Source organism: Excalfactoria chinensis, chromosome 1 (genome assembly GCF_039878825.1).
Source record: "Excalfactoria chinensis isolate bCotChi1 chromosome 1, bCotChi1.hap2, whole genome shotgun sequence".
In the NCBI taxonomy this organism is placed as follows: Eukaryota; Metazoa; Chordata; class Aves; order Galliformes; family Phasianidae; genus Excalfactoria; species Excalfactoria chinensis.
The window spans coordinates 163098460-163123631 of NC_092825.1; the positions used below are offsets into that span (position 1 = coordinate 163098460).

The 25172-nt window shown below is 42.6% G+C and overlaps 1 protein-coding gene across 5 annotated transcripts in view; it reads left to right on the top strand.

The window, feature by feature from the left end:
- The window catches only part of STARD13 (StAR related lipid transfer domain containing 13), a 281949-nt gene extending 263044 nt beyond the window's left edge, over positions 1 to 18905 (top strand). For all 5 annotated transcript variants that reach the window (XM_072361572.1, XM_072361574.1, XM_072361573.1 and 2 more), the window contains 7 exons: positions 4603 to 4801; positions 6746 to 6953; positions 7893 to 8007; positions 8765 to 8986; positions 10737 to 10954; positions 15395 to 15571; positions 15935 to 18905. In XM_072361572.1, the coding sequence (XP_072217673.1) occupies positions 4603 to 4801; positions 6746 to 6953; positions 7893 to 8007; positions 8765 to 8986; positions 10737 to 10954; positions 15395 to 15571; positions 15935 to 16052 (1257 nt within the window). In that variant the 3' untranslated portion in view covers positions 16053 to 18905. The remainder of the gene's footprint in view (positions 1 to 4602; positions 4802 to 6745; positions 6954 to 7892; positions 8008 to 8764; positions 8987 to 10736; positions 10955 to 15394; positions 15572 to 15934) is intronic.
- The last annotated feature ends 6267 nt before the right edge of the window (positions 18906 to 25172 follow it).

Here is a 25172-nt window from a genome sequence, read left to right on the forward strand (position 1 = left end):
AACAAGCCAATTGGGGGGCCTGTACGCTCAAAGCATTTCAGATGTTTTCATTCCCTTTACATACAGAGCAAGAGCATAGTCGTCATATTTTTATTGTTCTTTCCCTAAGAATGATGAACATAGGGCTGAGAGAAACCCTCTGGCTCACTGAGTTCAGTTCTTTACTATTGTTGGCATCATGTCATATAACCTCTTCTGTAACTGCCGTTAGATAGTTTTAAGTTCAAAAGGAGCAACCAGAATTTTAGTCTGCAGACTTTCCCGACTCTGAGCAAACAGGGTGTGGGTGGAAGTGGTCAGTTCTCTTTCTGATCCTTGTTCTGTCTGCTGTTCATGTTGTAATGTTTATAGAATCATAGAGTCTTCATTGGAGAAGACATTCAGGATCACCAAGTCCAACTACCAACCTCACCTACTGAATTATATCACTAAATCTTGACCCTTAGTGCCATACCCACACATCTCTTAAATACCTCCAGGTACTGGGATTTCACCACTTCCCAGGACAGTCCTTTCCCAAGAAGAAAATCTTCCACATATCCAACCTAAACCTCCCCTGGCATAATTTGAGACTGTTTCCTCACACACTTGTCACCTGAGCAAAGAGACTGACAGCCTCCTTGTTGCAATCTCCTTTCAAGTAGCTGTAGTAGTTGTAGAGAGCAACTTTAGCCTCCTGTTCTCCAATCTAGCCTAACCCTCTTTCCTCAGTCACTCCTCATATGTCTTGTTTTGTAGACCTTCAGAAGCTTTGTTGCTCTTCTCTGCACATGCTTGAGTACCCTCTTGTAGTGAGGGACCCAAAACTGAACAGGGTATTCAAGGTGCAGGCTTACCAGTGTTGCATACAAAGGGACAATCACTTCCTTTGTCCTGCTGACTATGCTTTACCTGATACAAGCCAGGATGACATTGACCTTGGTAACCTGAGTGGCTCATTTTCACCCACCTGTTGACCAGCACTGCCAGGTCTTTTTCTGCTGGGTAACTTTCTAGCCACTCTTCTAAAAGCCTATACCACCACATGGGGCTGTTTAACCAAAATGCAGAATCTGACACTTAGCCTTGTTAAATGTCATGCAATTGGACTCAGCCTGTTGATCCAGCCTACCCAGATCCCTCTGCAGAGCCTTCCTGCCCAAAAGTACATCAACAATCTCACCTCACTTGGTGTTATCTGCAAAGTTAGTAAGGGTGCATCTTCATCTAGATCATGGATAAAAATGTTAAATAAAACTGGCCCCAGTATTGAGCCCAGGAGAGCTGATTGTCATCCTACTGAACTGAGCTCCATTCACTAGTACTGTTTAAGCACTGGCCATCTGGCCAGATCTTCACCCAGTGAACTGTACATCTGTCCAAGCCACAAACAGCCAGTTATTCCAGGAAAATACTGTGGGAAACTTCACTAAGATCCAGGAAAACAACACCCACAGCCTTTCCCTTATCTACTAAATGGGTCATCTTATCACAGATCAGGTTAGTCAGGCAGAACCAGCCTTTCATAATCCCATGCTGGCTGCTTCTGATCACTCAGTTGTCCCATATGTGTCTTGTGATGTTATGTAACAGTCATCTTCCCCAGAACGGAATTCTGAAAATCAGATCTCTAGCTATGAATCACAACTGTTTCCTTCTGCAACTAGTGGGGAGACATAGGCAGAACTTCCTATCATTTCTTTCTGTTGACTACAAAGAGACCATGTAGTGGTCAGACCTTGATATCTAACTCTTGGGTGTTGAAAGTGAAGTGAGATGAAATCTGTTTTACAACATGAAGGGCAGGAGTCAAGGGGTGGGATGGATACCTTGTTGAAAATGCATTGGTAGAAGATGGAAGTGGAAGATTAATAGAGAAAAGTTAAAAAAAAAATAATAATAATACATTGAGGAGCTAACATTCCTGGTTATCTCTTTATTAAGCTGTTTTTGTGGACTGAGCTGGGAAACTCTGTGTAAGAAAAACAGTGAGGCAGCAGACCTAGAATCACTGATGAGACTGGAGAAGGAGATAATTGTCTAAGCATGAGGAAGAGAGATGAGACAGAAGTGGGCCAATCAGCCAAGTAATAGAGCAGTAGGAAGAAAAAGTAAAGACTGGGGAGTAAACAATGAAGAAAGTAAAAGGGAGAGTAAAACCAAAGAGAAGGAAAAAGCTCTCAAGATATTTGAGGCAGTCAAAAGGAGTGTCAGTGGGAAGTCTCAGACAAGTATCTGTGCCAAGAGGGAGGGTTTGGTTGCTGGGAAGCATCAGAGCTACGTGAAGGGTCATTTCAGCTCAGCTTGAGTTTCCCCTCAGGGTGGAATTGGGAATAGAAAGTGAAGTACAAATCAGGACAGTTTAAAATATCTTCCACCAAAAACCTTTCTAGGCCAAAAACCTCCAGGCAACTCAGTTTCTCTGCTTTAAAGTCATTCCCTTTGTTCCCGTTTAATTCAAAATCTCCTAATGCCTGTCCAGAGGTATAAGCAGCCTCCAGTCTTCTCAGCAGCTTGTTTATGTGTCTGTTCTGTGCATTGCAGAAGGCGGTCTCAAGTCCTGAATAGGCGTCAGAGCTTCTGCACTTAGTAAAGTTGAGGCTGCTGTAAATCGTTGTAAGATCTGACTTCTGACATCAAAATGCCTCAAGATGATACAAGGATCCTCACCGTTCCTGTAGAATATATTACTCAGTTTCAACTTGGGAAGTAGAAACTGCTTTGCCTATGTCAATTGTATCTTTCTTTCTGTCGTGCATCATCTGACTGCTTGCAGGGAAGATGATCCACAGCATGAGGATAATAAAGAGATTGGGCCAAACTAATCAGTGATAAATCACTGGGTTTATAGTCTCATTTTATTTATAGAATGAGTCTATAATTTTGAAGAACAGAGATGAAATATCTCTTCCTATCAAGAGAACTGGTACTCTTTTGATTAAAAATAAGTTTTAAAAAAAAAAGAGTTCAGAGGAATATCATTAAACACAAACAGAGGTCAAGAGTAGTAGAATAATGTCCAGCAGGAGATTGCACTGGTGAGAGCTGATGTCTGACCTCTCTCATCAGGCTTAGCTAGAAGTTTTTAAAGCTTCTTTATTCCATCATAAGCAGTGAACTGAACTTTTGCTCTTGCATTTTTCTACCACATCCCCAAATTGTATTATTTGGATAGGATTAGTGTATGTCCTTCTGCGTCCTCAGAACACATTTTTATGAGGAAAAGAGATTTGAAAGAAAGAAGGGAAAAACAAATGAAAAGAGCCAGATGCTCTTTCTTGTATTCTTTTGTTAAAACTCAGGTGAGCTTCACCTGTGAAGGGAGATACAATACACAGGATGTACAAAGGGCAAACTCTGCTTCTCTAATTCCTGCATATAACACTGCTATTTTCTATCCACAAATAAGAAGGCATACAGATGAGCAGCTCACTGCTACTGTTTGCAGTCTGGCATAATAGTTCATCTTCATATAAACAAATGCATCCCCTCTCAGAGCTGCACAGCGCGTGATTCATGTCATCTGTGCTATTAATGTACAAGCTAACAAAAGTCCTAAGTATCTTATGACTGAAGTATTCTAGGGAGGCAGTTCAGGATGAGCACATACCCAGGTGACCTCTGTGCTGGCAGAAGTGAGAGGATTAAGGATGAAGGGCGTATTTCTTTGCCTTTACACTTTTTACTTGGTAGAATACACCATGGAGAAGGCTGAACAGTGAGACAGCAGACACGGAGAAGCTGACGTTAAAACCATCAGTGTTCCTTTTTATAGATCTTTCTCAATAGTTCACCTTTTCCCCTGCAAAAATGAAGGCAAAACAGTGCTAACACTTCCCAAATGAAAGCCTGGAAACTCAGAAATAAATAATGTGGTTCAGGCTCAGGAATTCGCCCCAGGGGAATTCCACTTGTGAGAACTTCTACAGAAGGGCAGCACCACTGTGAAGGCACTCGCAGGCCTCATTTTAAGAATTACCACTTCCTCTAGAGCAGAAAGCAAACAAGATAAAAATGCATCTTAGTGACACTCCACAAATAATCCCTCTGCAGCCTCCACTTTCAGACTGGGGTTTTCAGTGGAATTTCGGGGAAGCAGAGAGCATCAAGGAGAAAAAATAGATTTGGTCTTGATTTGAAAGCTCAACCAGGGTGTACTAATCTATGGCCACAGCATTTGTTACTTAGCTGAGCATAATATTTTCTTGTTAGTCTTCAAAATATATACTGAAATAAAGATGACAAACAAGATTCTCAGCTGGAGTAAATCAGCAGACAGTTTCCAAAGCCAAGCAAGCCATGCTGATTTATATCAGCTAAGCATCTTGCTTATACTCCTCAAGCAACAGCATAACCACATGCACTCTGAATGCTCCATCTACCATCTGATACAGATCTGCAGTGTGATTAACTCTTAGAGTCCCACCACCAGAGCACACAGTTGTGTACAAGACCATAGGCAAGTCACAGCTGTGACATCTATACGAATCCTCTTGTTCTGGCTTAGTGTAATGTAAGCAAATATAGCTTTTGTTGTAGTCCAAACCTCCCATGAAAGGGAATTTTAAAAATATTTTCAGTAACTTCATTTTTTTTGCCCTATTCCACATGGCACCTCCTTAGGTGGGTCTCTTTCGAAAATCTGGAGTGAAATCTCGAATCCAGGCCCTGCGTCAGATGAATGAGAGCTCCCCAGAAAACGTCAACTATGAAGACCAGTCAGCGTATGATGTGGCAGATATGGTAAAGCAATTTTTCCGTGACTTGCCAGAGCCCCTCCTCACAAGTAAACTGGGAGAGACTTTTCTACACATCTACCAATGTAAGTAGCAAAATATTTATAGTGTATACAGCTCGAAGTTAAGTTATGTAACAATAAATTATAAGTAATATTTATTTGTTAACGCTGAATGGGATTCTTTCTGCTCACCTCTGAGATGTATAAAAGAACATCTCTGCTCTTGAAATCCTTAGCTGAGAGATTTTTCTAACTGCCTAAATGTTTCATTGGCAAAATATTGGGAGCATACAAATCTTAAGCTTTGAATGTATGAATGTATCAACCTTACAGTCAGGAAGACAAGGAAGACAGACTCGCCATGAACATTAAAAATGTAAAGGACTTCCCTTTTTGCCACATTTCTTTAAACTTTGAGCCCATTTCTTGCACATTTTAAATATAAGTGAGCCTTTTGAGCATGGGGAAGTATTATGCCCATGAGAATGCATGCCTGTGCAGCCTGTTCCTTGCTGTGACTTGATTGTTTGTAAAGCTTTTATGTGAAGATCTCACAAAGAAAGAAAAAAGCCAAGGATTTCTTGCTTTCATTTCAGCACAAGGATATGTCTGCCTATGTGCACATCAGTGAGCTTGTTCATAAAAGAAACAGGAATTATCGGTGCTCATAAAATGACAATAACAATTGCTTCCATCAGTGAAGTGACCAAGGAGAATACTGTTGTCTAAAAGGACATGTAGAACATGTCCTTAGAAACAAACTGCATTTAAACTATTGCTTGATGAAAATTGGAGTGTCCTATCTTGGCGCAGGAGAGACAGCAAACAAACAACACAGAAATATGGCAGATCTCAATGCCATCAGGGTTATTAGGTCTGTAGCCAGAAGAAATTCCATCTCCAACTCAGCAGCCTGGCATTAGGACTCACAGCAGCCAAAAGGCTGAACAGTGAAACAGTGCTACCAGCCAACAGAAGATGCTGTAGAAGGGGACACAGGCTGACTGCACTGATCTGCAGTGAGAAGTCTGAATAACTCCTTATACATTTGTGAGAGTAAAAAGAAGGCTTGGAAAGATATTCTTATATTACAGAAGTACTTTGAAGGAATTCAGAAAGTCTTGATTACACGTCTGCTTAGAATGAGGTGAGAACAGGAAAAGATGGGTTTTTGTTGACACTAGAAAACAATGACTGGATTAAAAACAAGTAGCAGTGTTGTTTTTTTCCACTTGACCAACAACAAATATGTTTTTCTGTTTTAGAGGGTACTGACAGAATCCCTTTCACAGAAAGAAAAATGTTGAGAATTGCTGGGATACCAATTGGATTTCATAATGTCTGCAATTAAATAAATTTGTAGCTGGGACGTTTTCTTCCCATTCATCCTGTTTAACAAATTATTTCTGTGAGGTTAGAAAGGATTTTTCCTCTCTTAGTTTATTGGCAAGGGATTTCTGGTTCTCTGGGAGTTACTGAACATCTTTTTCAGATATCCAGGATGTTTTTCCTGCACCCAAAATGGTTTGATTTGCTATAACACAGAGGAGTGGGGATGAGAAGATTAGCATCGCAGTCTATATGGCTTAGCATTGATGGAGCTTTCTCCATTTCCCTAAAGCCCTTCATTGCTTAATGTTTACAGACCTATGAGATGAGAGGCGGAGGATCCTCTGACTTCCCAGAAAGACCTGGCCTTGGTGCTTCTTGAAAATCAGAGACATTTCACTGTGTTCAGTTTATCATTAGTGTCTGAAAGCTTTTAAAATAAAGTGCTTGTGCAAGATTAAGAGGCAGAGCTTAAAAGCTGGCTGTTCCCTGTACAGTAAATCTACTTTTGTTGTTATTCTTCAGTTGTATAGAGCGTATGTAATATGGAGAGAAACAAAAGTAACCTGACAAACACCAACTAAGTACTGCTTCCATAACCTTTAAATGAAATTCAGTCTCTTTCTCGGGAAATGGCCTTTCCAGTCGGTTCTTTGATCTTGCAGTTGACCCCACTGAACGTCACTTGCTTTGCTGCAGATGTCCCCAAGGAGCAGCGGCTGCAGGCGGTGCAGGCAGCCATCATGCTGATGTCAGATGAGAACCGGGAGGTTTTGCAGACGTTGCTGTGCTTCCTGAGTGACGTCACCTCCGTGGAGGAGAATCAGATGACTCCTATGAACATAGCTGTTTGTCTGGCCCCTTCCCTCTTCCATCTCAATATAGTGAAGAAAGAAAGTTCTCCGAGGTAAGTTTCTTCTTAACACCATAAATAAGCCTGTCCTTGACACAAAAAAGCATACAGGGTAAAATTTTCTGAAGTGTCTGCTCTTTGTGACACGTTACACATGGCATGGCTTCAGCAAAAGGGGAAAGCAGGCACTGCAGAGCCAGAAGCACTCTTGCACGTGCACTGTTCTGCAAGCTCAACAGGGTGTTTCTGTCTGCATAGAGTGAATATGCAGGTGCTGACCTTTCATGCAAATTTTCAATGATGTATTAGTGAGTTTTATGTTAGTAATGCTGGCTTCTGTGAAGGGAAAGAGGCTGATTTTGCTCTGGGTGAAGTCAAAGATTGCTCATGTTTTGAAGGATTTGAACACATAGTCTTTCAGTCAGTGAATGTTTGCATATGTGAAGTGTGATGCTTGTTAAAAGAACAGGCTGGATGAATGTGGGATGGCAGATCAGAAAATCTCGATCCCGTTTGTATCGCTGAGTTTATTCCAGACCATGTTAAGATGATGTATAATATGGTGAGTGTAGACTAAGAAGAGCGTAGACCTGCTAAACATGCTACACATAAGTGGTCCCAACTTGATGTCCTTTCTGACATTTTTTCCTGTCTGGTTTAGAATAAGCTGAAATCTATGATTGTGTACATGTATAACATTTTCTGAGCAAGCACTTGAAGCAATTAAAGCATCGTGCCCGTTAGAAATCCTATCCAAAGTATATAATGCCTAAGGCAAGACGTACATAGTCGTTTCTGCTTTATCTTCACTGCAATAATACTTTAGGTACATTTTTCCTTTAAAAAAGGCCTAGTGGTCTGAACAGTCTTTGTGGTAAACAGAAGTTAAAGACAGACTTTTTACTCTGGTGTTAAGAACATCCTGCCACTATGTTTGCTTCTGTATTGAAAAGATGCAGCTCTTTTTACCTGAGACACTGAATTCAATTACAGAGTAATACAGAAAAAATACGCAACAGGGAAGCCAGATCAGAAGGATCTCAGTGAAAATCTGGCAGCTACTCAGGGACTTGCTCACATGATAATGGAATGCAACAAACTTTTTGAGGTGAGTGAGAGACTCAAACGGCATTATTCATGGACACATAATGCAGCATCCTTTGAAGTATTTATGTTTATGCTTGTGCTCTCTATCTTGCATTAGCACAGAGATTGATGGTGCCTCACTTATTTGTAAACTTGCTCCATCTGAAATTTATCTATCTTATTTCTTTATGACTGTTCCCTTCTAGCATTTGAAGATGCAGCTATTAAAAATACAGAGTAATTATTCTACAGTGTTTTCAACTCAAAGATTAGAAAATCATAGTTTAATTAAAATCAAAATGTGCTGTTTTAACATTTCATTTTATTATAAAGCTTTTAGTATATGAATTAAGACTAATCCATCTCAAAAGGGAGAGCTGATACCTTTTCTTTCTTTGTGTCATGCAACAGCATTAAAGTCACACAGGGAGATGTAGTCATTCCTGAAGCTGGTTTCGCTGAAGGTTTAGGGGAGGTAATGCTTGTAACTCCCTTCCCTGGAAGCATAAAGCAACATTTTTGGGGACTAGGACAGTAATCCAGTTGTATTGTCATAGAGTCGATCTGTCTAACACGGTTTTGCATGACTAGTGCTATTCTGACTGTTCCATTATATTGCCTTGATTTCTCAATAAGGCAAAAATAGCTATCCATTTTACTGAGTGTAGGCTCGTTGCAATGGATACTAAGCGGCCCATCACCCTAGAAAGCATTGCCTTAAGGAAAAGTTCTGAGCAGGAGATTTTCCCTGTGTGATTTCCCCCACTTCTGTGATGCAGGTCCCACATGAGATGGTCACTCAGTCCCGAAACTCCTACATCGATGCAGAAGTGCATTCTCCCACCCTGGATGAACTTGGGAAACAAGTGGACGAAGAAGGAGGAAACTACCAGATGTACCTTGAAAGCCTCATGCAGAATCTTCACAAAGAAGCAAAAGAAAAATTTAAAGGATGGGTGACATGTTCCAGTATGGAGAATACAGAACTCGCCTACAAAAAGGTAATTAGGAGAGAAGTGGAAAAGAAGGCAAACAACCAAAATTAAAATACAGCCTAGCTATGGGACCTGGTGACTTCCATGACTAAACATATATCCTTACCATCTGCTCAGGCAGTGATAGTCCAGGGCTGCTGGGATTATAAAAACAGAACGGAGGCCCACACACCAGAATGCCTAATGTGGGAAGGTGGAGGCCGGGGTTGACTCTGGGATTGTAGGGAAAGTAATTACACCAGTACAAGAGAGACCTGGACGTACAGGAGTGTCCAATGGAGGGCCAGGATGACAAAGGGACTGGAGCACCTCTCCTCCTAGGAAAGGCTGAGAGCTGGGACTGCTCAGCCTGGAGAAGGGGATCTCATCAGTGTTCTTAAATCTCTGAAGGGAGAGTGCCAAGAGGCAAGAGCCAGGCTCTGCTCAGTGGTGCCCAGTGCCAGGACAAGAGGCCTTGGGCACCAGCTGGAACACAGGATGTTCCCTCTTAACACCAGGCAGCACTTTTTTGCTGTGCAGGTGACACAGGCTGCCCAGAGACTGTGGGATCTCCTCCTTGGAGATCTTCCGAAGTGGTCTGGACATTGCTTTGGGCACCTTACTCTGAGTGTCCCTGATGGAGCAAGGATTGGGCCAGGTGGCCTCTGGGCATCCCTTCATACCTCAGCCATTGTGATACTGTGAAGGGCACTGGAAGGAGTGTACAGCCTGGGTGGTGAGGGGACAGGAGGCAGCATTTCCCTGCTAAGTGCAGTCCCTTTGTTAGCACTGAGAAATCACAATTACTCCAGTTTATAGTCAGCTTCTCTGTGCGACCCCCCTGGGGAGGTACTGTGGGAGGTTTAAGAGTAAGAAGCAAGGTAAAGGTGGGAGTGGGATGTGGGATTGGGCGATGCTGGAGGTGGGGAACACAATTCTGGGTCTGTGGAAGATGCTGGGGGTTTCTGGAGCATTGGATTCTGTATGTAAGGATGCCAGGATTAGGAGGGGTAGGAAGACAAGTCTTACAAGATCCAGTTGATTCTTTTGCTGCCTGAAATACAACAGCCCTAAAACCACACAGAAATGCTGCATATGAAGAATTCAGGATATTCATATTGCACATATCCCAGCACTTTCTGCTCCCTTACTGCTTGCTATGAAGGTGTAACAGTACAAAGACCTGGCAAGTTTTCCTTCTCTGGGAGGTGCTTTCCTGTTACTCTCTTGCAGCTATTTGAGGAGGAAACACCTGTATATCTAACACAGAAATGAATCAACTTATTTTCTCCTACTCCCTGTTCTGTTCTTCGGCCCAGTGAGCTGACCCTCGGTTCTGGCTAACTGCATCAGGTTGCCCAGGATGGTAGCTTTGTTTCAGAGCAGTGTTTCAATCTGTGTTTTCATCTGTTATCACTTTTACACATCCATATTCTTCACTGCGCCTGTGTTGCTTGAGGTCAAAATAGTGTCTGTGACACCAGAAATAATAGAGTAGTTCCACTGGTATGAGAACTGGTCCAGATATACACTGGTGTGAAAGCAGAAGTATTAAATCACTTTGGTTTTCCATTCAGGACTAGTATGCACACGTTTTTACATGCGAAGAGCAGCAGTAGCAATAATAGTGATGATTAGCAGGGAAATTTGCATGCTTTCAAGCTTCATCTTAAGCTCAAGTCAGATAACCATACCAAGATTTTGTCCTCAGTTATTTTCTGCTGAGTATTTGCATATATCTGCGTGGGGTTTTATGCTCTTTGCTGCTTTCTTCCAGGTTGGGGATGGGAATCCTCTAAGGCTTTGGAAAGCCTCTGTGGAAGTTGAAGCCCCGCCATCAGTTGTCCTGAACCGAGTGCTGAGAGAACGTCACCTTTGGGACGAGGACTTCTTGCAGTGGAAGGTGGTTGAGAGCCTGGACAAGCAGACAGAAGTTTACCAGTATGTTCTGAACAGCATGGCTCCTCATCCCGTCCGAGATTTTGTTGTTCTAAGGTAAGCTAAAGGCAATTCTCTGATATCTTTGCTGTCTGCAATGCAGACAAGCAAGATCTGTTCTTATCTCACCTCAGCCTTAGCATCTGTAAATTGTGTTTTGAGAACTCTACTTCCGGGCAGCAGCATTTATTTCTTAAAATGAATTAAAATTATACACCTGGAGCACGCTGACCTTTCCTCTGATGTAATTTGAGCAGCGCATACTCCTGAGGCCATAAATATCATTTATTCCTTAGAACAGATGTCTGATAATAGCTGCTGTTCTCTCGGCTTTGTTTGTTGTCAAAACAGTGCAAACAGAACCCAGTTGTTTTTTACAATGCCTTTGCTGTCCTCTGGGGAGTGTTTCATGTTTAAGAGCTAAATGTTTAGTGAAGAAGATAGCAATGCTTTTAAACTGAGGGTCTTATACAGCTTCCATATAAGTTGTTATTTTAGATTTGAGGTTGAAGTCTTTGTAGACCAAGAAATGCAGAAACACTAACCCATAAAAAATATAGTGTGAGAATGAACAGAGACAGTAGATTTGTGTTCTGACTGTTTTCAGGGGAAGAGATCTGTCAAAGAAACATATAACTGTATATCAGCATTCCAGATTCAGCCTTAGTTCTACCACTGTCTACGTGCCCATACAGAACAGACAAAAATATATTCCTCCTATGTACATCCTGCCTTTGAAATCCCTACCCTTTTCTTGCTAGGAGCTATTGTGGAGCTATTGACATATTTCACTTGCAGGGTCAGTCCTGCAGTTACTTATTTCAGGATGATGTTGTGTGTTCCCATTCTCAGTCGTTGCTTTCTTTGACTAAAATGATGTGCCAGACAAATACTAAGCAGTTTTGAGAATGAAAATAGTCCAGTGAGTCAGAACTGCATTAGAGGGAACAAAGATTGACGGAAAAGGATGAGCCCAATAAAATATAATTTTAATGGTACATCTCTTTTATGAACTTCATTATTATCTTGGAGAGTGCTAACAAGCAGATACTGTTGGAATAGGGGAAGAATTATTGGAACTCTTGGAGGAAGACTTTTGAAATATTTTCTGTAAGACTTCATAATGTGAAATCTAGTCCTCCCATTACTCTATTTCCTTTGCCTTCCCGCAGAATATTGGGCAAAATTAATTTATTTAATAATTGATTTTCTTATATATTATATATTATCAGTTTATACAAGTGATAAATTTGACCCTCTGCTTGGCACCCAGAAGAGCTTCTGGGAGTGGCAGGAAGGTTTTGATGATCATTATTCTGTCCTCTTATTTGCCACTTAATTCTCTATTAGGTTTTATGGTGTTTTCTGTTCTTTAAAGACCTGCTGTGCAGTCGCATCAGTTGAAGAGAAATCTTGACATCAAGTCCTCATTCCTTTCACTAACCCAGGCAGAATGACCCCCAAGGACTGAAATATATATCATAAAACTGAATCCTGGTGGGTTTTTGAGGTCTGGAAACAGGCATCAGGCAGATCTGTCACTTGCTGTTGTTTATCTCTTTTGATTTATATCATTAAGTCTAGAGCAAGGTTAGCCAGAGATATCACAGTCAATTTGATACATTATGATTGGTGGGAAGTGAACAGTGAAATTGTAGTTCACCTCTGGGGAGATGAATAAATATATTTTAACAGACCTCTGTTTTTCCCTTTCCAGTCAAACTGGTGGCTGTAAAAGGATAAACCTCGTTGCATTTTGCTTCTTAATTTGGCATTAACTAATCTCAAGAGGATTAGGCTTCCTTGAGAATATTACATGGGTAAGAGCATAGGGCCGGTGTTTCATATACCTGGGATCTGAGGCAGCTTTCAGCTGAACTTACATTACTTTTTGTTAAAGATTGCTCAAGGGTTTAGCATTAGTTAAGTATTACTGCATGTCTGTGAGTTAGGTGTCATACCTATTTTTATTCTCACAGATTTTTAGAAAGCATGGTAACCAGCCTAAATCCGTATAACCAAGAATAGCAATTGTAAGTTTTCTGCAAAGTCAGATATACATAGTTTTCTACTTCAGGAACGACACAACTAAGTGTCACACAATTACCAAATGATGTGTTCGTAGCTTAGCACTGTGCAGGTGGTGGCTCAGCATCTCGCAGGAAAGACCTCTTCATGCGTTGCATCTCCTAAGAATAATCCATCATTTTTATTGATACATACCCAGGCAAAACTTTGTGAAATCGGTATTTCACTGTATTTTCCTGAGTAGCAGCTCAGTTTTGTATCAAAAATGAAGAATGTTAAAATATCTGCTGTCCAGACTTCGAAAGCTGCTCACCTGCTCAAGCATGCAGCTTCCCAGGGTAATTTAATCCCTATCTCAGACAGACTGTGGCAAGGTGATGCACATAATGCAGCGCAGTGGAAATTTCTTATTTCCACAGCGAAGGAAAAGAATACAGACTATCCAGCCTATTCCAGGCAGACAAGAAAGACGTGAGATACCAGAAAATGTAGAGGATGCCAACAGAGCAAGAAAAACAATGTTAAGTATTAAAGTCTAGATCTCCTGAACCTGTAAAAAGCATCTGCAGCCTGTCAGAGAGGTTAGAAACCTGGGAGATGGAAAAGATGAAACAAGTGACAGTGCTCAAAACAAAAATATGTCTTAACAGGCCAGCCTGAAATTTGGTAATAATGGAATAACTTTCTGTAATTGGCTGACAAATGTGGTGACGTGCTCATGAAACTTCACAGTTGTTATTTCTTCCTGAGTAAAATTTGCTCAGTAGTTTTGCAACACTGATGAAAGAAAATGCTCCTTTCTTCCTGTGAGGAAAGAGAACATAGAGCGTAGATCCTATTGAGAGAAGAGGTAGAAAAACACTGTTTTCAGGGCCTGCAGAAGCATGTTGGTTCTTCCTATGCAGCACTGGGAAAAAGAAACTTTCCCTACAAGTGTCACTTTCTGGAGTGACAGGAGGAGTGAAGCAAATGGACACCACCTTTGTGCTTGGGTGACCCAAACCCTCTGGGATACTTAGACTGAAGTCTGCCTAAGGAAAGGAAGCCTCAACTTCATTATCGTTCCTAAGAGAGCTAACGTGAAGTTTCAACCTTTGGCTATTGCAAGAAATTAACCAATAAAGACTGTATTTTGACATTGCCACTTGGAGTGTGTGATGGCAAATTATAATCATGTAATTACCACCAGCCACATGAGGAGTCCTCCCTCAGCTGCTGTGCATCAGTGGATGTTAGCAGTAGAGTGGCCTGATAAAACATGCTGCATTTATACATGAGATCTCCAAGATGGCTGAACATTCATATCATGGAGTAAAGAATTGCATAATGCAAAGGACACTTTTTTTTTTTAAATCCAGATGCCCTCAGAAGGTGTTCTGGGAGTTGTAGGAGCCAGTGAGAATTCCTACTGTGCTACAGTGTATTTGCTGCTCTGTAATAGTCTGCATGGCTGCAATGCAACACTTTGGCCTTTGCTGGATGACTGATGCTCACTTCATGGCCTTTCCAAAGCTTACGAAAATGAGCTGATTCCTGCTCCAGTGGCTATAATGTCACTGGGGTAGTGCTGTATCCCAGTCATTACTGTGCTGCACACCATCTGACTTCTTACTCCTGCAATAATTCAACTTGTTTGGAGTCAGATGTATGGGAAAAGCGATAGCCCGTCTGTCTGCAAATGGCTGTGTCATGTCTCTTATAAATGATGGTTACAAAATCCCTATGGGAGTAAGCAAACTTTTTTCCACCTGGAGCCAGCAGCAGCATCAGCTGTTCCACCTCATGGTCAGACTCCCAGCTTGGTGGGGGCAGCAGAACCAGGTGGACACTGACTCTCAGGAAAACAGTGTAGATAGCACTGATTGCAAGATCTCTCCCTGAGTCATCTCAGAAGGTGAGCATTCAGGGAGTTTAGTAGCCTCATCCTATGACAGAATATCCGAATCTCCTAGCAGATCATAGCAATATTATGTCACCCACCGTTAAAACTTAATACATTTCTGGGAGGAGATCTAATGACTGAGCTTGATAAAATTTCTGTGTCCTGTTTTGAGCAACAATCCCAGTGGACTTGTAACACAAAACTCCTTCAGGAATTCACAGGACGTAACAGGTAACAACTCCATGGACAAAGTCAGTTAATGTGCCTCTAAGAACTGGTTGGTTTCCTACTCCCTTGATTTCTCATGGACTTCTTGTGCAGGTTTTGTGGCTTCCATGCCAGTTGCCTGCATCAGTCTTGTCCAGTCTGTCCCTATTCTTGTGCCAGCACTGCATTTGAGCTTAAATACGTCTCTTATCCCACTCTTGTATTTTTTCCTATGTGTATTTATAGGCAATATTCTGTCAGCAGCCTTTCAAGGATATGGCTTCCTGGCCTCACAAGGATTAGCAAATAACCGAACTGTAACTTCGCTTCTCTGAAAGAGTAGTTACTAAAGTGATTCAATCTTGAATATGTTGCTGCAGGACGTGGAGGACAGATTTGCCAAGGGGAACGTGCATGTTGGTTGCCATCTCTGTGGAGCACGAAGATGCTCCTCTTATGGGAGCGGTGCGAGCCATCGTGATGGACTCTCAGTATCTGATAGAGCCATGTGGCTCAGGAAAAGCCAGGCTGACTCATATCTGCAGAATTGACCTAAAGTAAGTATCCTGTCTGCAAAATACAGGTGTTCATTCAGTGAGGCAGAATCCTCCAGCTCAGAGAGGGGAGGTGTTGGGAACACAGGTAACATAGCTTTGCTGCTTTATAGTCCTCTTGCGGACTTTTCTGTCCACCGGGCTCATTTCTATGTTCAGCACATACTGTTGTTATGATGTGATCATAGAACTAAATCTGGTGGTTTTAATACTGTGAGGAAGCGCTGCTTACAGTGACAAGTACTCAGAGTCCCCAACAACACCGTGGGCAGCAGAGAGTAGGGGGCATGGCAAGACCCTTCGTGTGGAGTATAGTTTTTGTGCATTTAGGTTTCTCAGTAACTACATCTTTTGTTGTTTCTTCAGAGGACATTCCCCAGAGTGGTATAACAAAGGCTTTGGACATCTGTGTGCAGCAGAAGTTGCCAGGATCAGAAACTCATTTCAACCTCTGATTGCTGAGGGACCAGAAACGAAAATCTGAGGAAGTGTTTGTTTGTGGAAGTGTGTACGTGTAAATCAGGGTATGGCAGAGAACAGGAAGACAGAAAGCAGAGACCTTTTTTAGGTTACAGAAGTCTGACCAGACCCAGGTGTGTACAGAAGTGAAAAAGGAATTTTATAGGAAAGTTCTTTTATTCTGGGGACTTTGCCTCCCATGTCCCTTCTGCATTAGTTTCAATTGCTGAAGTAAAACTTTCTTCAAAGACCTTTTACCTTTGTTGTTTTACAATCATAATGTTGCCATGACTTGTGTGTTACATAACTCTGGTATTTAAGGGCTTCTAAGAAGCATATTTTAATTGTAAATAACTCGTGTACAGTATGTATATATTTATCTATATTATATCTATCTATATATATGTATATGTATAAATTAATTATTTTGTATATAACTCAGTGCTTTCTAGAAGCCACTTGCATCAGTTGGACCTTAAAGGAATCCGTCACTTGTTTCTTAGTGTGTCACTGCTACATAAGCTGTGTTTGCTGTTATCACGGGGCTACCAGCCATAACCCACGTGATAACAGAAACGTCTGTTCTTGGGTTTGTTTTGTGTTTGTGTGCTACGAGAAGGTACCTAGAAATAGATGTGGGAGAATTAAGAGAATTAAGGAAGAGGGAAGTGGCTGTAGGTTAAAAAATAATGAGCGGATCCGTTTTGACAGATACAGTGCGTGGAGTATAACTCAGATATTTTGAAGGCCATTTACATTCAGCTGCAGAAAGTTTGTGACTGTCAGTGCAAGGAGATGTTGAAAACTTAGCTATTGCCTTAATTAATGGCCTGTCTGTCACTAGAGAACCTCACTATGTCAGTGTTCAGTGTAACTGCTCATTCTTAGCGAGTACAAGATAACACTGTGTGTACTGAGGTATCTGAAATCAGACTGGTAAGTTAATAAGCTGTAAATCCTTTGTTTAGCATTTCATCTTTGCTGTGAGGAAGTGTTTCTGTGTTGTTCTTTCCTTCATCCATAGAGATGGCTAATTATTAAGAAGCTCCCAAGCAGATTTTCTACATCCAATGGACACAAAGATGTATGGATGAACACCATGCCTTTTAGTACTCTTCCTATAAAAGTAACTGAACTTTCTGAAGCTTTTAAACACATCTCAGAGATGTAAAAGATTAAATGCAGACCTATGCTTGGGAAGATTGCTTTTATAGTAACAGCAAGCATTTTTGTATTATATTGCACTGATCTGCATGGTCCTGCCTCTATAGGCATTGGTGGGAGCAGGATCGGCCCCTGACTATGAGGAGTAAGAGCCATGTAAGTCTATTATATCGTTTCATTTTCAGGGACCTATTATTTGCTAATGGAAGAATGCTTTAAAAGTCATAATAATTATTTGTTACCATTGAGGCAGGGTTCTCTTCTGTTTTTAACTAACCTAAGACCAAAAATGATATTACATCTATGATTCAATAAGAATGTACAAGCCTGTTAATGCTGTTCTTCATTAATTGCATTTGTTCACTTTGTCTTTATTTATTGCTGCATAAACCAGCTGAGGCATTCATAGCCAGTGTTTTAGCTCAGTCCAACAAAATCCATTGAGATTTAGTATGAGGTCGATGAAATGGGAGACATTTCCTACAGGAAGCTACAGTCTTCTGCCCTGATCTGCTTTATGGAGAAGTCTTCCCATGCAGTGACTCTGCTGGTGAATCTGCCCTGGGTACAGGGATTGTGGGTGGACAACTCATGTTAGAGCATGGGCCCATGTGTCCCTGTGCACATGCATAAGGGCTGTGCTGGTGGGATGGCACAGCATGTCTCACCCATGTTCTGTTGAGCAACACATGGGTCAGGGAGCTTGGTTGCCTATGAGTTCATATGTTGAGTTTGTTGCCAGCAATCACAGTATCACAGAATGGTTTGGGTTGGAAGGGACCTTTAAGATCATCCAGTTCCAACATCCCTGCTATATGCAGGGACACCTCTCTCTAGACCAGGTTGCTCGAAGCCCCATCCAGCCTGGTCTTGAGTGCTTCCAGGGAGTGGGCATCCACAACCTTGCTGGGCAACCTGTTCCAGTGTCTCACCACCCTCACCATAGATAATTTATTCCTAATATCATGTTGCAACAAGCAAATATTGGGAGTTTTTAAGTATTAAGAGATGAGTGGAAGCACTTGCCCCCTTTGTGCTCGCCATGAGGTCCTTGTTCTCCCCAAGTAAAAGGTCCCAGGCAGCCGTGGAAACCACCCACTGCCCACATCCAGCCATTCCCCTGCTGCCATTGGTTGAGACTGCAGTCCCAAGGAGCAGCACCTCCTCCCACCAATGCCTGTAGCCATGGCAGCAGATTTCATACCAGCTGTTTTCCAAAGCAGGAGCAATTAGAGTGCTTCTGCTACATTTGTTTGCATAAATGAATGCAATTGTGCCGCAGTATCAATGGACGCAGATTCTCTGACTCTGAGAACGGCAATTGTCTGACACTAAATTCTGAAGGAAAGGAAGGGAAAACCTGGACAGTGGTTTTATCCTATCTGAGAACTCATCACTCAGCTGGAAGGGGCCCTGTGCCACTGCCACCGTTAGCAAGGTGGGTTTGTCCTCCTACCATTGCAGAAGCTCTATCATCTGCTGCCAGCATCTCTTAAGTAGTGTATCAATGAAATAAGTTTCTGTTAAAATGCACATTATGCCATGTCTACCATTCAGCTACCACAGTACTATTGTTACGTTGCCATTGAGAATATGTTATGATGGTTATGTTTTAAAATGTTATATTCATATCAATACCTCATATTTTTACCTCATCTGTTGGTATCAGTCATGTAGTTGTAAATAAATCATTGCAAAATTGAATAAATTTGCATACGTTAAAGAATGGCATTTGTTTGATGCGTTCATGTCATCAGTTGTTTCAGGACAAAGTATGTAGCTCTTGCTTTCTTTATTACAACCTGCTGTGCACCAGGCTTTTCTGATACAGGACCTCAGTAACTACTCTGAGCCCAACATGATATTGCTGTCTACCATGCTTCTCCTGTATCATAAGCATACCAGAACTTCATGGCAAAGATGAAGGATATGAGAATAAGATATGAGGAAAGTATTTTCCAAAGGAGCTAGGAAGTTGGAAGGCTGACTTGAAAAAGGTAAACTCAGGTCTCCAACAGCAATTACACCTCTGATTCCAATGAGTTATGAATTCAGCAATGTTTTTGCACCTACATAATTTTCAATAAGCAATGTGAAGCTCTATGAGAGTGACACTGGAGATGGGATGCTGAAGATTGGGTTCACATTCTCAGATGCTGGCTGTCTCATATCCACCACTGCCAAAGAGAAAAATGGTGCAACAAAAGGATAGCAATTCCTGAGGTTTGTCTTACACATATCTACAGATGGAATTTATTTCCCTCTGGATGGGTCTGTATCTCTCCAACTGTATTTAATTATCAAAAGAAAAGGAATCTCAGCAAACCGGATGCTGAGTAGGGAAGCAGCTATGAGAGGTCATCTAGGAGGGAATAAATCTTTATGTCCCACCATTTACAGAAAGCTAAGTATTATAATTTGCACTAAAAGAAAGCACTTTTCTCCAATTCTCTGCCGTAGTAAAGGTGAGCAGCTGTTATATCTATCCTTTCTTGCAAAAAAAAAAAAAACAAAAAACCAGCATGTGATGTGTTCTTAATTCCTCTCTAATCTCCCCTCACCAATAGAGGGGTCAGGACAAACTGGCCTTCGTAATCCCTATGACACAGATGCTTTAGTTCCTGTTAAGTGCAGCCTTTATGGTGCTGAATTCATAGAATCATAGAATGATAGAATTATGCAGGTTGGAAAAGACCTTGAAGATCATCAAGTCCAACCGCAGCCTAACCAGTCCCCTAACTCTAAAAACCCTCTGCTAAATCATATCCCTGAGCACCACATCCAAACGGCTCTTAAACACATCCAGGGATGGCGATTCAACCACCTCCCTGGGGAGCCTATTCCAGTACCTAACTACCCTTTCTGTAAAGAAGTTCTTCCTAATATCCAACCTGAACTTGCCCTGGCGCAACTTGAGGCCATTTCCCCTCGTCCTGTCACATGTCACTAGTGAGAAGAGACCTGCCCCACTCTCACTGTAAGAACCTTTCAGGTACTGGAAGACGGCAATAAGGTCTCCCCTCAGCCTCCTCTTCCTCAGACTAAACAGCCCCAGCTTCCTTAGTCTCTCCTCGTAGGGCTGATTCTCCAAGCCCTTCACGAGCCTCGTTGCCCTTCTCTGGACCTGCTCCAGTACCTCCATGTCCTTCTTGTGCTGTGGTGCCCAAAACTGGACACAGTACTCGAGGTGAGGCCTCACTAATAACTTCTTGCAGAAGCCACAAGCAGCGCATCCTTCTGTCAGATGAACTTACTTGGCAGAATTAGTTGTCATCCTTGGATGATCTTGGGCTGCCTAAGAGATAGTGCTCTTTGAAGTGGTGGGTACATGTTAGATGAGAGCACAGGCTGGACGTACTGAAATGACTGTGAGATGAAAATGTTGAATGACCTGCATAAAAGACAGCTGCAGCCTCCGAGTCAGGTAGGAGAGGATGAAAATAATGATACTGTCACTTCAGCTCAATAGTGACACGGCAAAGGCAGGGACTGATCTTGCAAGCAGCACTTGTAGAGCATGCACAATTCACTCTTTGGGGATCTAGATTGTCTAGGCTGCCCGAAGACGTAATGGATGCCAAAAAGATCCACACATACCATGCTGTGACTGTAAACTGTAGGCTGTAGATCTGAGCAATGTCTGGGTCAACACGTAAATGACAGGGAAAATGGCAATAAGCTGATGTTGGGGAAGCTCTCACACACTTCCCTGATACCTTCTCTAATCCACAAAACTACCAAGACCCAGAAATATTACTATGCCTCCGATGAAGGCTAACGCCATTTTGCATAAAACATAACCTAGAGAACATTGAGAAATCATGGCCAAGCAGTCAGTGGTCACAGCCCCTTACTGGGGAGGGCACTGCCATCCTGCCGGGCCTTGTGTCTGCAAAGGTTCTGTGCACCACAGCAGATGAGATGAGAAAGCTTTGAGCAGAGACTTGAGCCACAGCATGCAGTTCATTGGCACCAGTTTGCAAGGAGACAGGATAGGGTCCAGGTCAAGACTGCACTTTACCAAAAGAAAAAAAATGTGTCATTCTGGGGCGGTATCATTTTCTCCAGCAGAAAACAGCCCTGCTTGGAAAGAGCAGCTGCATGGAGCTTCGCTGACATGGCAGCCCGAGGATTGCGGCTTATTTCTTAATCAAAATAATTCTGCAAAAGGGCATTAGAGAAACTCAGCCTAAAACTGCAGACTCTGCTCTTTCCTCCTCACCAGCTTGTAAGAGCTCAGAGACAGGATACAGAGCCAGGACTTGCTACAACAAGGATTTGCAATAGCTTGCTATTTATGGGCGCAAATGAGCCTCGTGGCCATCTGTCCATCCGGAGACTGTGCCTGACACATTCTGCAGGTTCACTGGAACAACTCTTTCACCTTGAGAGGCCACCTACTGAGTTACTATTTGTTTCTTCTTTATTTTATTTATTTATTTACTTATTTAAATTAAATGAATATGGGACTCCCAACTAGACAGCAGTAATTCTATCAGCAGCATCTGCTGGTTGGCAGTGCCCTGTGTGTGGGACAGATGTAAGCTGGATACCTGCGGGCAGCCTGACCCCAAACACCCCAACCCTGAGCCACGTGGCAGCCCAGACCCAGCCAGCTCCAATGCTCTTCCACAGCCCACCAGCTCCAGCTGGGCCGGGTGTTCACAGCAGTAGAAGCTCCACAGACCAAGAGCCCCATAGGTGCTCTGACTTGATTGGTTTTTCTCCACGCTCCTTCAGTTTTGAGATCTGCCACGAGAGAGCTGCTTTACCCACAACCATCACCACTCTGCACCCAGCAATATTGACTGTCACCAACTAACATGAATGAGAAGCCCACCACCCCTGTGAATGCAGGTCATATTGGCTTTGTGGCTGCCCCACCATCCTGCCCAGTGCTGACCTGAACCCCAGGGGTCAGACAGAGACCCCTTGACATAAAGGGAACGAGAAACAATTCTATGCATCTATCAGTGATAAAGGGAAGGCTAGGGAAGATGTGGGCCCTCTCCAGAAGGAAACTGGAGACCTGGTCATAAGAGGTTCAGAGACAGATGATATACTGAATGAGTTCTTTGCCTCAATCTTCACTGGCAAGGGCTCTAGCCACACCACCCATGTTGCAGAAACCAAAGGTAAGAACTGGAAGGTGGAAGTTCTGCCCAATGTTAGCGGAGATCAGGTTTGTGACCATCTAAAGAACCTGGAGGCAAATAAGTCCATGGAACCCAACAAGATCCATCCACGGGTTCTGCAGGAATTGGTGGATGATGCTGCCCAGCCTCTTACATCATATTTCAGAGATTATGGCAATCTAGTGAAGTTCCTACTGACTGGAAAAGGGGAAACATAATGCCCATTTTCAAGAAGGGAAAGGAAGAAGATCCAGGGGACCAAGGGCCAGTCAGTCTCACCTCTGTGCCTGACAAAATAATGGAGCAGATCTTCCTGAAGGCCCTACTGATGCACATGGAAAATAAAGATGAGGTGACTGGTGGTAACCAACATGGCTTCACCACGAGCAAGTAATGCCTGACAAATTTGGCAGCCTTTTATGATGGAGTTAAAGCATCAGTGGATAAAAGAAGAGCAACTGATGTCATCCACCTGGACTTGTGCAAAGTAATTGACACTATCTCTCATGACATCCTGGTCACCAAACTGGAGATAAATGGATATGATGGATGGACCACATGCTGGATAAGGAATTGGCTGGATGGGGATGCTCACAGAGTGTGCTCTTCATCCTGAAGAAAAGGCAGCTCTGGGGGGACCTTTATAGTGGCTTTCCAGTACCTGAAGGGGGGATACAGGAAAGCTGGGTATGGACTTCTTTTTAGAAGGGCATGCATCAACAGGACATGGGAAAATGGCTTTAAGCTGGAAAAAGGTAGATTTAGCCTAGATATTAGGATATAATGAATAAATACTTTACTGTGAAGGTGCTGAGACTCTGGAACAAGCAAGGCCAGCAAGACAGTGGATGACCCCTCTCTGGATGCTTTGAAGGCTAGCCTGGATGGGGCTGGTCTAGAGGGAGGTGTCCCTGCCTATAGCAGAGGGGTTGGAACTAGATAATCTTAAGTCTCTTCCAACCCAAAGCACTCTATGATTCTATGATTCTATGATTCTATGATTCTATGATTCTATGATTCTATGATTCTATGATTCTATGATTCTATGATTCTATGATTCTATGATTCTATGATTCTATGATTCTATGATTCTATGATTCTATGATTCTACGATTCTATGATCTATCTCACCACTGACATCCCCAGGACAGCAATGGAACAGTCTGTGGCTTTCACCACTACAACTAAAAATAACTGCTGCAAAATAAAAATGAAAAATTAAATGGGTGTCACTGGGCTAAGCCAAATTGTTACATCATGACTTACTTGGCCTCTCCAGGTTTCTTGCCTAAGGGCAACTTTTTTTTTCAGCAATCATTTGTATTTATCAGAGAAGAGATACATTTATTGCATTTGGATTTTTTGAAAAATTGAGGAATTTAATCTTTTAAGTGCCTCTGAGATCATTTGCTGTAATTAAAGACAGAAGATGAATGACTGAAGTGTAAGAGCACTGAAGAAGACTTTAATAATGAATGTGCCCTCCACTGCAGCTCCTGTGCATTTATATGATTGCTCTGAATTAATATGACCACAAAGACAAAAGAATACAAGAAAAAGAGCTTGGCCGTGTCATTTTTCCTTCCTGCCCAACAATAGCATGTCACCAGCTGGAACAACGTACACGTGAGCACCAGGTACGTGCTGTGCAGCGCCAGGCCCCACAGCCTCCAGGTCTGAGATACAAGGAGAGGCAGTATCAGCACACATGTCCAGCAGCAGTGTGGCTGATAAACGAGTTACAAATGTACATAAAATCCACAGCCTTCCATTAGAGGTGGATTTAGACGTAGGCAGGCCTTGTGGCACTCTCAGGCACGTGCCATTGCTTCTGTCAGCCTACGAAACTTTCTTACCTCATAAAACTTTACAGCGCTGCACCTCTTGAACTAAACACTTGGCCAATTCCCAGCTCCCTCCAGCAGGAGTTAAACAACACGTTTCCACAGACAGGTGTTTAGTGTGCTCAGCTCTGCCCAAGACCCACTGTAGGATCTGCCCTGCCGGCGTGCAGCCCTGCCCAAGCTTCAGTGTGGGGCCTGTAAGGCAGAAGAACCAAAGCACAGCCAGCTCTTTGCTCAGACCCTGTTAAGCTAACACCACACCACAGCACTGCAGGTGCTCAGCCCCAGGGTGAGGTACCTCCCCTAAGGCACTCAAGGCCACACAAACATCATCCTTCCAGCAATCAGGGCAAGAAATTCACACATTTTCTTGTGCTTTTGGCTATTCTGCCCTGCTTTGTTAATATTTTCCCTGACTTCTCTCTGCTTCCCCTTTTGCCATGTCTGCTCAGACACCCACAGCACCACGATGTACAAGCCAGCAAAATGTCAGCACCCACAAGCATCTTGGCTGCAGGCTCCTGGTATTGCAACTTTCTGGTTTCTTAATGAATTCTGTTTTCTTAGAACTGCTGGACAAAGTGGTGTTTTTGCTCAACTCACAACATAGAACAAAAGGCTCCGATACACCAGACTCTGCCACTCTGTCACCTTATTATTCCTTCCTTTTTTTCAGGCTCTATAAAGAGTGGGTTGAGCCAGCCAGCACCACCCTCAGCCTTTGTAGTTGTTGGCAAAGGGCGTTTCAGCAATCCGAGAGCAATGCATGAGAGAGCGGACAAACTTTCTCCTTCCTTTCCCCACCTCTGCATTGCAGCTCTCCATAAAGAAGGGAGGAACAAGACTGGTCTTTTTCAGCTGAAGCTGAAGCACCTAGAAATGGCCATTTTACCCTTAAAAAGGATGGATATTTTTTTTTTCATGTAAGGTTTTCACAAGCAGATTGAATCTCTAAATGACTCAGAAGTAAATGGATAAAACACAGTTAGAAAAGCAGTGTGT